Source organism: Geospiza fortis, unplaced genomic scaffold, assembly GCF_000277835.1.
Source record: "Geospiza fortis unplaced genomic scaffold, GeoFor_1.0 scaffold574, whole genome shotgun sequence".
Lineage (NCBI taxonomy): Eukaryota > Metazoa > Chordata > Aves > Passeriformes > Thraupidae > Geospiza > Geospiza fortis.
Genome location: NW_005054539.1, coordinates 740794 through 758391, shown reverse-complemented (window position 1 = coordinate 758391; position 17598 = coordinate 740794). Strand labels below are relative to the sequence as shown.

General features: G+C 37.6%; 1 protein-coding gene across 4 annotated transcripts in view; it reads left to right on the top strand.

The window, feature by feature from the left end:
• The window catches only part of ROBO1 (roundabout guidance receptor 1), a 295059-nt gene that overhangs the window by 27722 nt on the left and 249739 nt on the right, over positions 1 to 17598 (top strand). For all 4 annotated transcript variants that reach the window (XM_031063881.1, XM_031063882.1, XM_031063880.1 and 1 more), the window contains exon 2: positions 14467 to 14793. In XM_031063881.1, the coding sequence (XP_030919741.1) occupies positions 14467 to 14793 (327 nt within the window). The remainder of the gene's footprint in view (positions 1 to 14466; positions 14794 to 17598) is intronic.

Here is a 17598-nt window from a genome sequence, read left to right as displayed (position 1 = left end):
CAGTCAGTGGGAACTTCAGTAGACTTCTGTATTCTCAAATATGATGAATAGTGTCTCAGCCACTTCATCCACCAGTTCCCTCAGGACCCATGGATGTATCTCGTCAGGTCCCATGGACATGTGCAACTTTGGGTTTCTTTGACATTTCCAAACCTGGTCTTCTCCTACAGTGGGTGAGACTTCATTCTCCCAATCCCTGCTTTCACCTTCTGCAACTTGGGCAGTGTGCCTGGAAAACTTGCTAGTGAAGACTGGGGCAAAACGTTGTTGAGTTCCCGAGCCTTCTCCATTTCCTGGGTAACCAGGTGTCCCATATTCCTCCTGAGGGAACTCAACATTTCCCCTAGGCTTTCTTTTATTGCTGACACCTATTTTTTTTTCTTTTTTTTGTTAGGGTTGATCTCCTGGGCCAGATTGGCTTCTGCCAGTGCTTTAACTTTCCTAATGATCTCCCTGCCTGTTGAGACAATTACTCTGTGTTCCTCCCAGGCTACTTTCCCTGCTTCCACCCTCACTGAGCTACCTCTTTGTGTTTGTCTAGGAGCATCTTGTTAATCCATGGAGACCTCCTGGCAATCTTCCCTGACTTTCTCCTTGTAGGGGTGCATTGTTCTTGAGCCTGGAGGAGGCAATCCTTGAGTGTCTTCCAGCTCCCTCTCTTCCCACCAAGGCTCTATCCCATGGCACTCTACCAAGGAGATTCTTGGAGAGACCCTCTTTTGTCCTGAAGACCAGGGTAGTGAGTGCACTTCTTACCCTCCTTGCTGTCCCAAGGATCTCAGCCTCCACAATTTCATGGTCACTGCAGCCCAGGCTGCCCTTGAGCTTCACATTTCCCATGTGCCTGCTTATGTTTCTAATGGTCTTGAGGACATTCCATCCACTAACACCTTCTGTAACAGTCTCAGACCTACCAGATTGGGATTTGAAGACAAGTCACAACTGCTTTCTTCTAGAATTGGTGTTTTTAGTTGCCTTATGTAAAATTGATCAATGCCCTTGGAGGAGAAACTTTCCATTTGCTGGACTTCTGTAATTGTTGATACAAATAGCCCTCTCATCACCTTTCTCAGATCCTTCTTGGGAATAAGTATTCTTGTCTGGTTTTGAAGGAAAGGGCTTAACACCCCAAAGACACCTGAACGCTGTGGACTGCTCATTCCAGATGGAAGGAAGTGACTAATTTACCATTACTAAAGTGACAAGGCATGAAGAAATGAGATATTTGATTTTGGCTTGGTTAGGCAGTTTCACACCAAGCAGGCTAATTCTGCATAATTTTCTGCTTAGAATGTTAAAAAAATATTTTATAATGAGTCATTTTGTCTTTCCTCTGCACTCTGTAGGCGTTACATGTACCTAATAGAAAATCTCAATTTTTTATTTATTCATATATAGATACTTAAAAAAAAAATACTGTCAAGGCCATGCACCTGGTGTTTGCATAAAGTGGTTTCTCTCAGGGGTATTATCACGAGAGGACGTGGAGTGGCTTTTCACCACATCACTCTTGAGCTGAAAGAAGACATGGGGTTGAGTGGCACACAGTCTTTTGTGAGAGCTTTGAGCTATCCTTGAAGCGCAATGATAAACTATGGGATTTGGGCTGATGTATTTTTGAGACCTTTTGCTTCCCTTCTTCCTAAGTCTTAAGCACTGATTTCTTCTTCATTTATGTTTTGTTGGATCATTCTTTTCAAAGTTGATGAATTAGTTTCTCCCTTGATGAAAATGTTTCTCAGAGATGATTGTGTGCTGTGTTGGCAGATTGATGCAGTTGATGGAAATAAAGATTTCCAAGTCCTTCCCTGGTGTTTCCTGCCTGGTAGTCTTGATAGTGAGTGGTTTACCACAGTCCTTGTGAAGAATCAAATACTGTCTAATCTGTCCTTTGTATCTTGATTACTTACAATTCACTTCTGTTTGTAAAGTCCTTCTGTTTGTAAAGTAAACAGTTTGTAACTGTTCCAGTGTGGTGTTCCTAATGCAGATATACCAGTTTATAAATACTTGAAGCAACCACAAAATTACAGAACAAATTAAGAGTAGAATTCCTGTGTAACATGCAGAGGACTGACAATTTGCAGTACAGTCTTTCACTAAAAAATCCATTCATTTTTAATTGACTTTTTTTTTTAGTACTGCTTAGCTTTTGTTTTTAATCAAAACACTAGGGGAGAATTTCCCATTTATTTAAAGTAAGAATTTTAAAAAGGGCAGATTAATTGTCATTAAAAATTCATTTAAACTGATAGATGTGCCATAATGCCTACTAATTAGTCATATAATGGTATATTAGAAAATAAAAAGATTGATATTAGGGCTTTACCTGTAGAGGAGGAACAACTGATGCCCGTTAATCAATTTAAACCCCTAACCATGTGTTTAATTCTCAGTCTTTGCAGAGCGTACTGGTGAGCAGCTGTGAGCCTCAAGGCCTAGTGGTTCTGTCTAATTAGTCCCACTGAAGGCTTTCAGCCTTTCAGGAAGCCTTAATTTAGGGTTTTGTTTCAAATAGCTCTTTACACAAAGTGGAAAAGTCTGTGTACCGGTTGCCTTTTAGCATTTGGAAACTATGTTGTAATTATAATCATGATACAAAAAAAGTAAAGTAGTTTAGCCTTGAAAACCCAATTGCAGAAAGGGTGCTTAAAACGTTGGATTGTGCTTTGCAAGGATAAAAACAAACAAATCCTCAAGTTCCTTGTACCCACCTGCCCACCAGTGTTGGACAGTGCTGTAGCAGTGCTGGGTGTAGCTGCTTGAGCCGTGTGAGTTTGTAGTGATATTTGTGTTACATGTTGGCAGTAAAGGTCCCAACCAACTTCCACCTCTCAGGAGGCGCTGACCAAATTCCCCATAGAGTAGCCATGGGAGAAAGGAGTTCTCCCATAGGAGTTCTTTGCCAGTTTATTACCAATTTAGTGAACAGGTAGCTTCTCTGCACAATGGAAGTATTACCTTAATCCTAAGCAGATATACATGTACCTAAGACAAAATTTGTTTCTTTATATGAATATAAGTAGCTTTATTTTTTTTTATTGGTATTTCTACATCCTTGTAAATTACAATTTAATTTGTTGGAAGGGAAACTCCAATATATAATCATACCTTAGAGTCTTCCAGACTGGAGAATAAGACTGACTGTCTTTCCTGAGCTGATGGCGCATACTTAGTTGAATTCTTTTAATCTAATGTTTTTTTAGGTGGCTGCTGCTGGTTTTTTTCCACTTGCCTCTCTGTGTGGGGACATCTTAACTAGTGAAACAAGCTTGATGCAGAGAAGTAATCTCTTCTACCAGAGCTATTGATAAAGCTGAAAAAAAGAAAGTGTCTGGGCTCTCAGATTCCGCTGAGGTTTATTCATTTCTGGCAATAACGTATTTTTCTTTGCTGCTTGAACCCTCGCCCCTGTCATGGTGATTGTTGCTTGAAGTAATAATAAAAATAATAATTTTTTCCCTTCTCTTTCAAACAGCTATTCTCCTTTAAAATTTTGGAGGCTTTGTCAGCATTTGCATTTATATGTGTAAACCACACAAAGCTCTGCCTGCTTGCATGTGTTGATGTGATATTATGCATTAAAGTCTTCTCAAATCACACAGCTCCATTCTTCTCATTTTCACTTCGTTTTTTTCTTTCTTGCACAGCTTTATGGAGCTCTTGAGGTTTTGTCTTTTCCCATCCTTGAATATTCCTCTCTACTTTTGACTCAGCCTTGTGGTTGTGGAGCACTATTTTTCTCTTACCTCTCCCTTCTCCTTCCTTTTTCCATTTATGACCACTGAATATTGATCTGTGTTTCTCAGTACTGATCCTTTCACCAGAACTCCTTGAAAAGCTATTGAAAAGCTAGTCATTAAGCTAGCTTTTATAAAATAATAAAAATATTTGTTTTGTTGATGTTGTTGTTTTAATGAAAAAAAATTTTTTAACTTTTTATCTTACTTTTAAAACTGTTCTTCATTTCTTTAAATCTTATCATCAACAACCATAAGCTACTGTTAGTTTTCAACTTCTTTTTACATTCAATTATGACCTTCAGTGTACATTCAACAGCATTTTTATCTGTAGAGTTCTCACACTTAGCATGCTATGTAAGGCATAAACATTGTCCTCATTAATGTTCTGGATATGTCAAAATTTGCTTTTAAGGTTGAAAATTGACTGAGGTGGGCTGCATTCCTGTAGGGATTTGTTGCTAATCCTTTAAAAGGCCATTTCAAATATTTTGTTTTCTTTAAAGTATAAATGACTTCAGACAACTATCCCTGAAATTGTGGTTTGGTACTTTGTCTTGAAAATGTCAATAACTTGCTGAAAACTGGTGTTATTTAAATATCTTACTTAAGTGTGCCTATCACATAGAGCATCTCAAAAGCTTTGTTTTACATGTTTAAATACACTTCAGGCTACTGAGCACCCAGGCTATTAGCCACAAGTTTTCTGAAGAATCTACTATGAATATTCAGGAAAATAATCTGATAGTATTTCTTTTTACTATTTCTTTCACCAGAAACAGCTTGATAAGTATGTGGTTTTTCCCTGTCAATTTGATTTAGAGGCCTGGTTTTAGCCACTGAATGAAGTTTTCTCTGTGGTGTATTCAGGTGGTTGTACCATTTTCACACAACCAGAACTAAAATCCAGCTGGAAAGGTATAGGGGTGGCAGAGATGCTGGTTGACGTTTTTGATAATTTCTCACTAGGTTTTCAGCAGTCATGCTGTGGGGTAGGACTTCAGACCTCAGGATGATAATGGTTCTTCATGGGAAGAAAGCTCAGTGCATGAATCTTCTGGGCCCATACTTTTGTACATTTAAGGAAGCCCTGGAATTTGGCTTTCTGTGTTTAATGCCATTCTCCTGCCGTTGGATTCAGCTGAGCATTGCAGAATTGTTCTTTTTCCAAAGGTGTAGGTAGGAACAATGGCCAAAAAATTGGCCATGTGGAAGATTTCAGATTTCTCTGTTTGATTTTTGGGACCAAACAAGCCTTGGAAGGAACAAAAAAAAAACAAACCCAGTGGACTCCTCTTGTACTTTGATTTGGTGAGGTCACAACCTTGAGTGCTGTGTTCAGTTTTGCATCCCTCAAAAAAAAGAAAGAAATTGGTGTGCTGGGATTTATTCTGTGCTCACAGAGAAGGGAACAGAGCTGGGGAAGGGTCTGGAGCACAAGTCTGAGGAGGAGCAGCTGAGGGAGCTTGGGTGTTTAGCCTGGAGAAAAGGAGCAAGGGGAGACCTTGTTTCAGCCAGGTGGGGGTTGGTCTCTTCTCCCAGGTTACAAAGGACAGGACAAGGGGGCACACTCAAGTTGCACCCATATAGGTTCAGGCTGGACATCAGGGGGAATTTCTTCACTGAAATCTCTGTTGAACATTGGAATGGGCTGCCCAGGGGGATGATGGAGTCACTGTCTCTGGAGGTGTTTAAGGAACGAGTGGCCGTGGAGCTCAGTGCCATGTTCTGGTTGACAAGGTGGAGATCATTCGTAAGGTGGACTTGATGATCTCAGAGGTCTTTTCCAACCCAAAAGGTTCTGTGTTTCTGTTATTTGCTGGCCTCTTGGGTGACAAGAAATTCAAACACAGTCAAAGGGAAAACTTTGCAGTGTTTCTCAGCAAAATATTATTTTTATGGCATTGATGGATAGAAGTTTACTTTAGGTGAAACTTTGCTGTTTTGACAAATCTTTATGTTGGGGAAAGTAGGAATGAAAAAATATCTTCAGTCATCCTGCAGTGAATATCATGTTGATTGTAGAGTAAGTTGGGAGGAGATATTTATTACTTTTCCCTAAAAGCATGTTACCTTTCGTGCTTTTTGTGTTCATTTACTTAGCTTTATATTTGAATAAAAGTATGTATTCAAAAAAGGGTAGGGATAGGCAAGTTTTCAGGAAGAGGTTATTTGATTTAAATTTTTTAAACTGTGATAAAATAATTAAATTTTTACTGATCTGTACATTTTATGTAAATGTACAAAACTAATTCAGGCTTTTTTTAAAATTTGGATTTAAAGTTTCATCCTTCCATGGGCAACAAAAACATGCCAGTCTTGTTATGTGAGTAGCAACTAGTAATTCAGAATATCTGGGCTTTTTGTAATTGTCCAAACTTAATGTCGTACAAGAAGTCAAATGTATTAAATGGAATGAAAGAAAGCTGTTTTAGTTCAAATTTTTAGGCCATTAAAATAATAACAAGAACAGGGAAACTAAATTGCTTAATAATAATTATTTTTCCCCCTTGTTAATAATTTCTAAATTAATTAACCACCGAATATTTAAATTCAAACTTATTTCTGAAGTGGCATACATCTCCTGTAAACACCTAACATTTGGATTCATGAGGGCAGTTTTGATGTTTGATTCCCCCTTGCACCTGAAACAGATTTGCAATCTTAAAAAGTACGATTTTGGACAGGTATTTTGAATTATCATATTTCTGTTTAAATCCAGTTTGGGAACAAGAAAAAAAAAAGTGGCAGTATCAGTTGTATGAGATGTACCAAAATGGGCCCAGGCACACCCTGGGAGTGCTATTGACTGTGGAGTTACAATCCTTGTGTTGCCTCAGAGTTGAGGAATGTTCCCTTACACAGCCGAGGAAAACACTGGTCCTACTGAGAGTTGCTGTTTCTCTGGCTTCCCAATAGCCCTGCAGAAATCAGGATCTTTTTTTCCTTCTCTCAGCATCTCAGACATCTGTACATGCAGCTGATCAATATCAGATTTAATCTCACACTGAAATCTGGAAGTGGAAATTAGTTGAGAAGCATGGTAGGAGGTGACTTTGAAAAGTCTGGAAGAATGTGGGGGCAACCCATCTGAAATATTATAAAGAGAAAGCATTGTGTTTGTTTTGTGATTTTAAAAAAGAATAACCCCAAAATGATGAATATATTTAGATCTATTTTTGTGAATTAATTTGATCACCCAAAGGGATATTTTTTAGATTTTTAATAATAAGTCTTTGTAGATTAAGCTTTGGAATAAAATAGCCTAATGTGCTGTAATTGTGCCACAAATAGGTGAAACTTTTGACACTGATTAGAGACAAACAAACCTACAGGTGAGGTAAAAACTTCCTGCATCAGTATACCTTATATAGTTATATAATACCTTATCTATTATATAATGCAGTTAAAGTATCTGTTTCCCAAGTGGTCTTCCAGTTGCTCTTTACTTCAGCTCTACTTAACATTTGCATCCTTTCCATAATCCTTTGCCACTTCTTTTCCTCATGCTCTTGACAGCCATCCCAGGGCCTGTGCAGCTCCCACTGTCACACTCTTTGTGTACCTGCCTGACCCCACTGCTTCACTCACCCTGCACTTTGGTGTGGTCAATGCCAGCTTGAAACACCCAAATTTCCAAAGAGGAGCTTGCCTTCAGATACAGCTCAGCCATTCTCAGTCTTGTCCTAGTGCACTTCTACATCCCAGTGTAGAAAATATCTCCCAGCATTATTGTAGCCCTTTCAGAGACAAAAAGAAATAATGAAATAGACTTTATTACCATTGTGCTTGTTTTTGTTTTTGAGTGTAGTGGAGTTGCTAACTGTGTCATAGTTGATTTTGCATTATTAATGAAAGTATTTCTGTAATTTTATTAATGCTTCCCTTAAGGGAAAATACTATTCCCAGCTTAACAGTTTGGTGTGGGATGTTGTTGTTTTTGTTGAAGGAGTTTTAGTTTCTAAAAGTGAGTGCCCTAGATACTGACATCTCAGACTATTACAGTATCCACCAAAATCAGATGAGATAAATATCTTACCAGGAAGCACAACTGAGGGAAAGAAAAAATAAAACTGACCAATTTCTTATGCTGGGAACATTAGCTATTGCCTGGGGTTTTATGCAAATGTCAGCCTCTTACACGGTGCAATATAAATATTAGTATTTTAAATTTATATTCTAGCTAATTTAATGAATAACCAGGTCAGGACTTATTTATGCTAACTGCAGCACAAAGCAGTAGCATGTGTTCATGCAGCAAAGATTGAGTGTAAAGCTGAGTCTCTTGAAAATAAGTGGTTTGTTCAAGAGCAATTTGGAAGAGTTGAATTTAATTTTGGTTTAAAGCATGACTCTTACTGTTGCCACTTTGGGCTTCTTTGTTAAAAGTGATTATTTCAGAGAGCAAGTCTTTCTTAGCACCTCCTGGGAAATATGTCTTTAGAAACTAAAATGGAGACTCAGTGTTAATATCGGAGCAATGCAGTATTTGCCATTTTTTCCCTATTCCCACTAGGCAGAGTATTTAAATAACTATAGGATAATGTACAGCTTTCCAGAAGATTTTTTTAATTAGAACTCATGGCTTTTTCTGACCTAATTGCATATGTCCAGAAGTACTGCTGAAGAACAGAAGCAAACCATTTACAGCCATGATATAGAAACTTTTTTAAAAATTATTTTTCTCCTTTATTTATTTAGTTTATTGCTACAATACTTCAACTAACTCCTGTTCAGTTGACCAGGTCATGAATATTGTGTAAATTGAATGTCTGTAGCTTCCAGTGTTTGGGTTACATCTCTCAGTGTAAGAGCCAGGCACGAGATCAGTCTGGATTTGAGGCATTTTTAGTACAGCTCCCATTTAATCTCTTATTTCAAAGAGACAGACAGACGTGGCTTAAAACTCCAGGCACTCTGTCATTACCCTAGTTTTTTTTTTCCCATAAGTGTACAGTAAATTACTGGTTTCTGACATCTCCTGATAGTGTGGTAGCTATGACAGAAATGCAATTGTAATTCATGGTGTCTTAACCTTGAAGTGTTTTTTGGTGCTGTCTTTTGAATGGGAAAATGTTTTGTGGATGTCTACAGATTTATTTTAAAAGCCATGGCCCACATTTTGTAATCAGATTTTGTTTTTAAGGCAAATTATTTTGCTTACACAAAAGATATCCCTTAGTAGGAGAAATAATTAAAAGAAAAATCTGTTAATAATTTCATCTATCAGTGAAATTTCAATAGCGATTAGAGGAGGGAAACAAAAGGATTCCTTGACATGGTGATGTAAACTGAAATAAGAACAACTTATTTTTCAAGGAACATCACTGTGGTTTTGTGGTGGGAATGATCAGGTAGTGTTTAGGGCTTTTCTTTTTATTTACATCTTTCTCACCTGTTTTCCACTGTGTTCTCAGAAAAAGAAATAGAGTGTTTCTCTTCATTGGGAAGACATAGGATGACTGCAGGTTCTGCTGATCCAAAGTGAGAGCCCTGCTTGTCACATTTTATGGTATCTATTGAAAAGAACTGGACCTATTCCCAGATGAGTGTTTGGAACCATTTACCATGTCTTGAAATGCATTTCAATAAACCTGCAGTCCCAGGTGGGCATTAATCAGCTGATGTGGCAGTGCTGTAACATTCCAGCTATGCCTTTTCCTCCTTAGTGTACAAATACTCCCTCACTTGCCGGGAAACATTTTTGTTTACAAAGGTGGCATCTTTTTAAAGGAGCTATGACTGTGCAAAGTAATGGCAGGATTTAGGTGAAAAGTGTAACTTTGTTTTTCTAGAATCTATGTTTAATGTTCAGGTATTAGAAATGAACAGCTTTTGTAAATAAAACTCTGTGTCAAAGGCACATTTCCTCAGTCCAAAGTGAGACCAGTGCTATTCTCCAATCAGTGTTACAGAAATATCAGTTAAATGCAGTTTTTACTCTTTTGATTTATAGCAAAGTAGAATTAGACAATGAGATTTCTGTTCTGATATAAATATTTTGGGAGAATCCAAATAGGCACAGCATTACTGTTTTCATTAATTACTTCATGTCTTTGGTTATGGAAGGATGACTATAAACCTGGACATGTCAAAATAATAGCTTTTCAATATGCAGTTCTTGTAGACTACAAAGCTCAGGGAATCAGGTGTTTTATTGAAGCTGCACAAGAGTAGTATACAAAGAGTAGGAATATTAAAAGAATGGAGAAGTTGAGAGAAAGAAAATGAATGGGATAAAATCTCAGTGGATCTTCCTAGTTCTGTTGTTTTTCCTTGAAGATTATTTGTTCTGTGTGCAACAAAGCAAACTCAATAGGTTAGGTTAGCTACAGGTATAGGGGCAGAAAAACCACTTTCAGAAAAATACTTTGATTTATCCTTTAGTTATTTTTGCCCTGTAGCACGATGTGATATTGTTTTGCAGTGTGTGCTTGAAATAGTACTCAGAGTCTGCTTGCCTCTGAAGTGTGTATGGTTTGGGTCTTCCATCTTCAAAAAGGATAAACTAGAATTGGAGACAAGGAAAAGGTGAACAAATCTTATGAGGGGAAAACCAGATGAAATTAGTTTTATGACTTCTAAGAGCAGCAACAACACAGAATCCAAGAGGCTGGTAAAAAAATAAAAGGTTGCAATTTGCATGTCAAAGGCATAGAAGTCCAAGAAGTTTGTGGAGAAATCTGAATTATAGGGCACTTCCAGCACAGGAAGAACAAGGTATTTACCATTTGGGGGTGTGTTTAACCTGAGGATTAGGAAAAGATTTCTAACCACTAGAGCGAGAAACTTATGGAGCATCTTTCCAGTCAACTTATATAAAACTATAAAGATACTCCCCTCCTCTTTCTGAAAATCTTTCTGAAAGAGGTTAAGTTACTACTGGAAACCCTGGGGAATTGGGGGAGCTCTTATGATCTGATGAAGTATAATTGTTTGCAAGGATCTCCTAACATTGCTTTTTAACTTGTGGTTTTGTTTGTTAGCATTTTACTAATAACTTTGATAGCAGTTAGGTTTCAATCAGTTTCTCAGATCTTACATAGGGTTTCAGTAACGAGAAAAAAAGAGCAAGTTTCTTGTGCTCTGAAAATCAACGTTAAATGCAGTATTTGTGGAATGGAAAAGAAACAGGGCCAAGAGTATACTGGCCCTTAGGAATTTGGCCAAGGATAGTCTGTCACACAGGATTTTATAAGACTTACGAAACATTACTCTTTAGATATATAGATCTTGGGAGATGAGGTTTTCCATTTCCATCTGAGCTCAGGTTTAGATGGACTGATGCAGTTTATGCCAATAGCACAAACTTTTCGTTTTCCTCTGAAGGAGAATGTGTTTGTACACAGGGGGTACACAGTGTTTTAACCCCTGATATCAGCAGCTTTCATATTTAAATACACTCCCTGCTGTTTATCAATAAGTTTTCTTTTAATATGCTACCAACAGGATGTTTTAAGGAAATAAAGGCAAATCTTGGCTTCTACAAGTTTGTCATTTATCTAATGCAAGTTTTCTTTGAACCTTCACATCTGTTTATGTCATTGTTTGAATTCTTGTAAAAATTGTTGTGGTGCAGCACAACAGTTTCCAGAAACTGGAAACATTATTTCATATAATTGTTCTTTTAAGCAGCAGCATGAAATAATTAGTATGGGGTACTTTAATTGGTGGTATCCAATTGACTTTTTATGAAAGACTTGAATTGTAATAAAAGCAGAGAACACAAGTTGGTTAGTTCCTATAACCCAGTGCTGTCATCTTTGGGGAAAATAAATAGCAGCTCTGTTGTGTATTTAATGGCAGATCCAGTATGTATTAGGTGCTCAGCTTTTGGAGTTTCTTCTTTCTTTTTTTTTTTTAAGCAAACATCTTCTGGGAAGGATTTTTGACAGGAAAATTATAGGATTGGTGCCCACTCTTAAGATTTATGTTGATAATTGAAGCTGCTTCTTCTCAATAAAACGTAAATGCAGCTTAAATAACTAGCTGAAAGAAAAGGAAGATTAACAAAAAAGAAAAAGTGTAGATATGCAGAAAGATTATAACTTGGTTGTCAAGGCCATTATACCCCTCAGGCCATTCTCACTAAATCTGTGCTTACTACTCACCATGTGCCAGTCAACTAATGCAACTTTTATCCTTTTCTGATCTAAGCAGTACTATGAAATTTGCTAGAGGAATGTTACTTTATAAAATGCTAAGATTAAAAAAAAATAAAAATAGACATTTCTGTTATTTATCTTCGCCAATATTATCCAGCAAAGATAAAAATATATATGAGCATTCCTGGATGATCCTGAAGGATTTTTTTCCCCGCCTAGGGTTTTGAGTCTCAGTTTTCAAGAAAGTTTAGAGGTCAGTCTTCATGCTTTCATTCTGTACAGTGCTTGAAGTACATGTACAGCCAGTTAAATGTCAGTGAGGAGAGCTTGCATACAATATATCTGAAAATGGTATTTCATTTATTTGTGGTCTGGGACAGGCTGACAGAAACAATAGGAGGCTTGTACTGTATTGTGTGCTGGCTAGCTAGAATTGCCTGTGAAAATACAAACACAGTCCATACTAGCATATGTCAAAACTTTGGTTTTTAAAAGGCTTCTTAACTGCCTTTTAAACATCTTACATTGAAATTAGCTTTTTATTTTTCCAGAGCATCTTAAGAGCAATTGATTTTAGCTCTGTAATCCTTTGTTTCAACGCCTTTCCTTGGGAATTACATAGGAAGCGAGTAAAAATATAAGGTTTTTAATCCCTCTCTAGGCATTTTTACCTTGGAAAGAGGGATTTGAAATTGGCCAACACACTTGTGAGGGCAGAAGTATTCTTTTCACAAAAGCTGTGTAAAAGTTTGGGATGAGTAGACACAGATGCAGCTTTGCAGTGACTGAGATGCGTTCTCAGGGAACACAGAAGTCTCTTAGAGGCTTTTTTAGCTGCTGCAAAACACCAGTGCTGGTTGGCACAATTTTCTTGTGCTCGTAGCTCTCCTTTCACTGGGTTTGACCTGTGCCCAACCTCTTGGAGGTGCTGCTTAAAATTTGTCTTTGGTGTGATATGCAGGCTTGGGCTGCTTGGGCTAGCAGAAGGGTTTGGAAGCTCCCTGGCCTCTGTTTTTTCTGCCCAAACCTTACCTGAAGAGAAGGTTTATTGCTATTTGAAATGTTTTGTGATCAATTTAATGATTAGTAATGTTCATGTAAAACTACCCTGTTTTGCTGCATACAGAATGTAAATGTATTTCAATGTAGTCTGGTCGTACTGACAGATTGAGTGTGTGGTAGTGCTAGCTGATTAGTTGAACATTTAATTATCTTGAGGTGAAGAAAGTGTGAAATGAAATGAAAATGTTACATTTTAGGATAGTTTTATTTTATATACATATATAAAAATATATACGCCTATATGACATATTTAGCATATATTTAATACAGCAATCCTTGGACGTCTCCTCCTCTTGTCTCCTTTCCCTGTTTCCACATCAGTTTATGGTCTATTAACCTGCAGTGAATAGATCTTGTGTTTCTGGTGCTTCGCAGCTGTTCAAACCCCGTGTTATTAATGTTAATAAAGAATCTTGGCATCTGAGATTTTAATAATCAGGAATTAGTGACCCAAGAGACTAATTTTTTATCCGTGGCAAAGTTGTGCTTCAAGAAAGAGGAAAATAAGGAAAACAATAATTTGAATTTTAGTCAACATTTTAAAACCTTGAAAGTTTTGATAGGTGTTTATTGCCAGTTTGGAATTCTTTGGTACCTGGTAGCTTATCATATTTGTCTGTGGTATACATCTATGCATACTATTACTGGGGTTGTTTGTTTGGTTTTTTTTGGGTTTTGGGCCTTTTTTTTAGTTTTTTTTATCATTTGTTTTGTGTTTTCTTTTTGTTTGCTTGGGTTTTTTGGGTTTGGTTTTTCTTTCTTGTTTTTTTTTTTCTTTATGCAAGTTATCAGCTTGAATTTTTAAATAGTGTGAATTTGAATGCTTTTCTAAAAGAGCATCTTGTTTAGAAGTACCTTGTCTAGGAAAGTATCTTATTTGCTTGTAACTTTTTCTTTAATGCTGGATACTCTTGTCTCAGTTTTTTCTAGATTGGACACATCTAGAATTTTATAAAGTGAAAATTTTCCCTGATGCAGGAGACATAAGAAGCATTCAGGCTCTCCATGCATTTATACTTCTATGGCACTGCTTAATATGGAACTTCAGCAATGATAGTACAAGTGGAATAAAACAACTCTGTGGGCACTGGAAATGTTAGAGTTACTCAGTAGACATTGCATGAATTAATGGCCCTTCCAGAAGGTTGCATGAGGTTGGCTATGGGTTATGGATTAGAAGTACCAGTTCTGCTGGTTGAGGTGGTCTGATCTCTGTGGAGTGTCTGCAGGACTAGTTTTTGTAGTTCTAGATGTGCATATTCATGTATGTATACATTTATACATGAACAGATTCATGTAAAGATTGATGTGATTTAGGAATCTGGCTGTTCACTAGTATTAGGTCCCCTCTTGAAAAAATGCTTTTGAACATAATCACTTGGGAGAACCTTGCACATGGTGAAGTGCACTAAGGTTTTCTTTGTGTACTTTAGGATGTTAATAGCTGCTCTTGTCAAATGCTGTGCTGTGAAGTGATGGTTAAGTAGCTGTTTTGCAAAACACCGTGACTGTACCTGGCAGTGATTTCCTAAGAAAACTTTGGTTTTTTTACCTTGCAGGTTCCCGTCTTCGACAGGAGGATTTCCCACCTCGCATCGTGGAACACCCCTCGGACTTGATTGTTTCCAAAGGAGAACCAGCCACTCTGAACTGCAAAGCAGAGGGAAGGCCCACCCCCACCATCGAGTGGTACAAGGGGGGTGAAAGGGTGGAAACGGACAAGGATGACCCGCGCTCCCACCGGATGCTGCTGCCCAGCGGATCTTTATTTTTCCTGCGCATCGTGCACGGGCGCAAGAGCCGGCCGGACGAAGGGGTCTATGTGTGTGTGGCCAGGAATTACCTGGGGGAAGCTGTGAGTCATAATGCATCGCTGGAGGTGGCAAGTAAGTGCATTTCCCTCCTCCCCGCTTTGGGAACAGCCGCTTGCTTTGATGTTATTTGAAGATAGAAAAAAGTGTGAGCTGCCTCTGAGGCAGTGACTTGAAAGCAATGAAGGAGTTACACGGTTAATTATTATTTATACAGAGATAGGAAAATAGAAGGGGAGTCAGGAGATGTATCATATCACTGGAGAAATTCAGATGATTTTGTGCGTTTTTATGCTACTTTTATGCGTCTGTGAAATTATGACTGCTTTATTTTTGTAAGATTTTGTATACTTAGTTTCAATTTATACATGTTTTTTCCTCTCCAGATAACCATGCAATTTACAATGTGTAATAAGAGGCAGGATAGCCAGGATTTGATCTAACAGGGTAGTTGTTGTTGCACAAATAAGCAATGGAAAGAGGAATGGCAGATTTAGAAACACAAAATTAATATTTTTTTTCTCTAAAAGAACTGGCTTACAAAGTTATCTCTCTGGTTTTAAGTAGTGGCCAACGGAAGGAGCAGTCAAGTATGTTCACATCACTTTGTAATGCTTATCTCTTCCTGTATATCCTTTAAACTCTACTTGTTGTAGAGGAAGAGAGTGTACATTAAAGTGGTGTAAGCATTCCTGTGGAGGGCCAAGCATAGGTCAAAAAAAAATCAATTTTGGGGGTACTAAAGTATGAGAGGAAGCCTTGCAATTCAAAGTTAGATATCTATTTTGAAGTGCCTTTTATAGGCTTCCTTTGTAATGTGTAGCAATTCACCTGGTATCCTGTTGAAGAGCAGCACAGAACTGGGTGAGTCACTCTGGAAACACTGATCTCTGTTGACTGAATGATTCATGTTGTTAAGGAGCTCTGAAGAGGCTCCTATCTCTTAGATAGGTTAAGTGCCACCATTGGTGTATAGTTTTAGAAGAAGGGTTTGTAGATTTTCATAAGTCTCACAGCAGGCCAAGGAAATGGACTATAAATTTGCGCATTTGCTTGAGCCCTCTGTCTGGTCTCTCACATTCAAGACAATCCCAAGGACTTTTGTAACTACACCAGAAAGATCTCAAGCTTCACATACAACAGCATAGATGTACATGATTAAGATCATGCTGTTTCCTTGTTAACCACTTTAGTGATAAAAGTAATCAGTGTCTGGGTAGCTGGAAGTATGCTTATCCAGTAAATGTGTAACCTGTTTTAATCATACCTGTTACTCCCAAATGCTGTATCTAGTATCTCGTAAGTGTAATTTTGAGTGGGCATTAATGGTTGAGATCTTGATTTATATCTAATTGCTGTTTCATTTATAGCACTTCACGTTGGTTCTTAGAAGGGTTTTAATGTTCTGTGCTTATTTCATGTTCTTTTGGTTTGTGATGTACCTTGAAGGGATGTGTGAAGTGCACACAGTGCTTCTGTGTCTTCCACAACTTCTCATCAGAACCCAGAAACAAGAAGTGGACTTGAGGGATTGATGCACTGTGCATGCATCAGTTCAACTGGTACATAGCTATTGAATGTGTTTTGTCACCCCTGGCTCAAATAGTTTTCATGTGATTGTAATATAGAGTCTTACCAACACGGTCTGAATGCAAAATATTGATATTGCCACATATTTTTTAAGAGCTTCAGCCAACCCTTGAGACAAAAAAAAGACTTCCTTAAAGTGTGGAAATTTATACCATTTAACAATAATGTAGCATTAAATGGTTAATCCTCCTCAAAGTGGAACTCACTAGCCCTTGTATCAAGGGCTTTTATCAAAAAATAACCAGCAACAATGCTGTAAAGAAAAGAAAAGTCACAATCTATATTCATTAACCAGCAACAATGCTGTAAAGAAAAGTCGCAATCTATATTCACAAATAAGATTTGTAGGTATAATGATATACAGTTTCAGTTGCATACCAGGACATCATAGACAACGAATTTTAACAGTAGAGGTTATTATTTTAGTAGAGAGGTAGCGATGTGACAGTGCAATAGCACCAAACCACTTTAAATAGCACAGAAAAGGTGAGGAACAAGGAAAGAGTTGAAGGTGGAATAAATTTGCATTAATTAAAAAGCTCTGCATTATAGGTGTAATGCTATCATCATTATAAGCTGGAGCTGTGCTCACAGCGGATTGCTGCAAATCAGCAAACTGCTCTGTTTAGTTCTCAGTACACCTGTACTGAGCCCCAGAGCATTTACATTTGTATGCCTCTAGTCATACACAGTTGCTTGTTTAGAAATCCTTATGTTCTGGTTTAATTTTTGTATGTTTGCAGAGTCAAATCGCCTTTGTTTGGTTTCTACTTTCCACAAAGTACAGAAGGTGATTAAGAGTACTCATTATATGCTTTGATGCTACAATTTTAACCAGAAACCTTTTGTGAAACAGGAAACAGCATCATGTTTTGCAGTTTATCTGCAAACTCTTGACTGGAAGAGGCAGCTCATGTCTGCACCAGTTTGTTTTACAACATGATGGGAAGTTTATCACTTTCCTTCCATCTTCTCATACAGTTACACATTGTTAGACAAAGTTCCTTCACTTTCCAATGGATGTTGTACACTTTAGATTCAGGTTAATACTAAAGAAAGTTTTCATGTCTGTTACGCTTTCATGCAATTATTTTTCAACTTTTTAAGCAGTTCCCATGCTCATCTTTCGAGGTTAGTCCACAAAAAGAATTTGTTGCCTGTGTAGTCAGGTGGATATCTTCCTTAAGCACTCTGTGCTTAGATTCCACAGTTGCAAAGAAGGAAAATATCAGGGGATTTCAAAGCTACAGATTTCAGAAGATTGCACTGTATTAAAAGCTGTTTTATCTT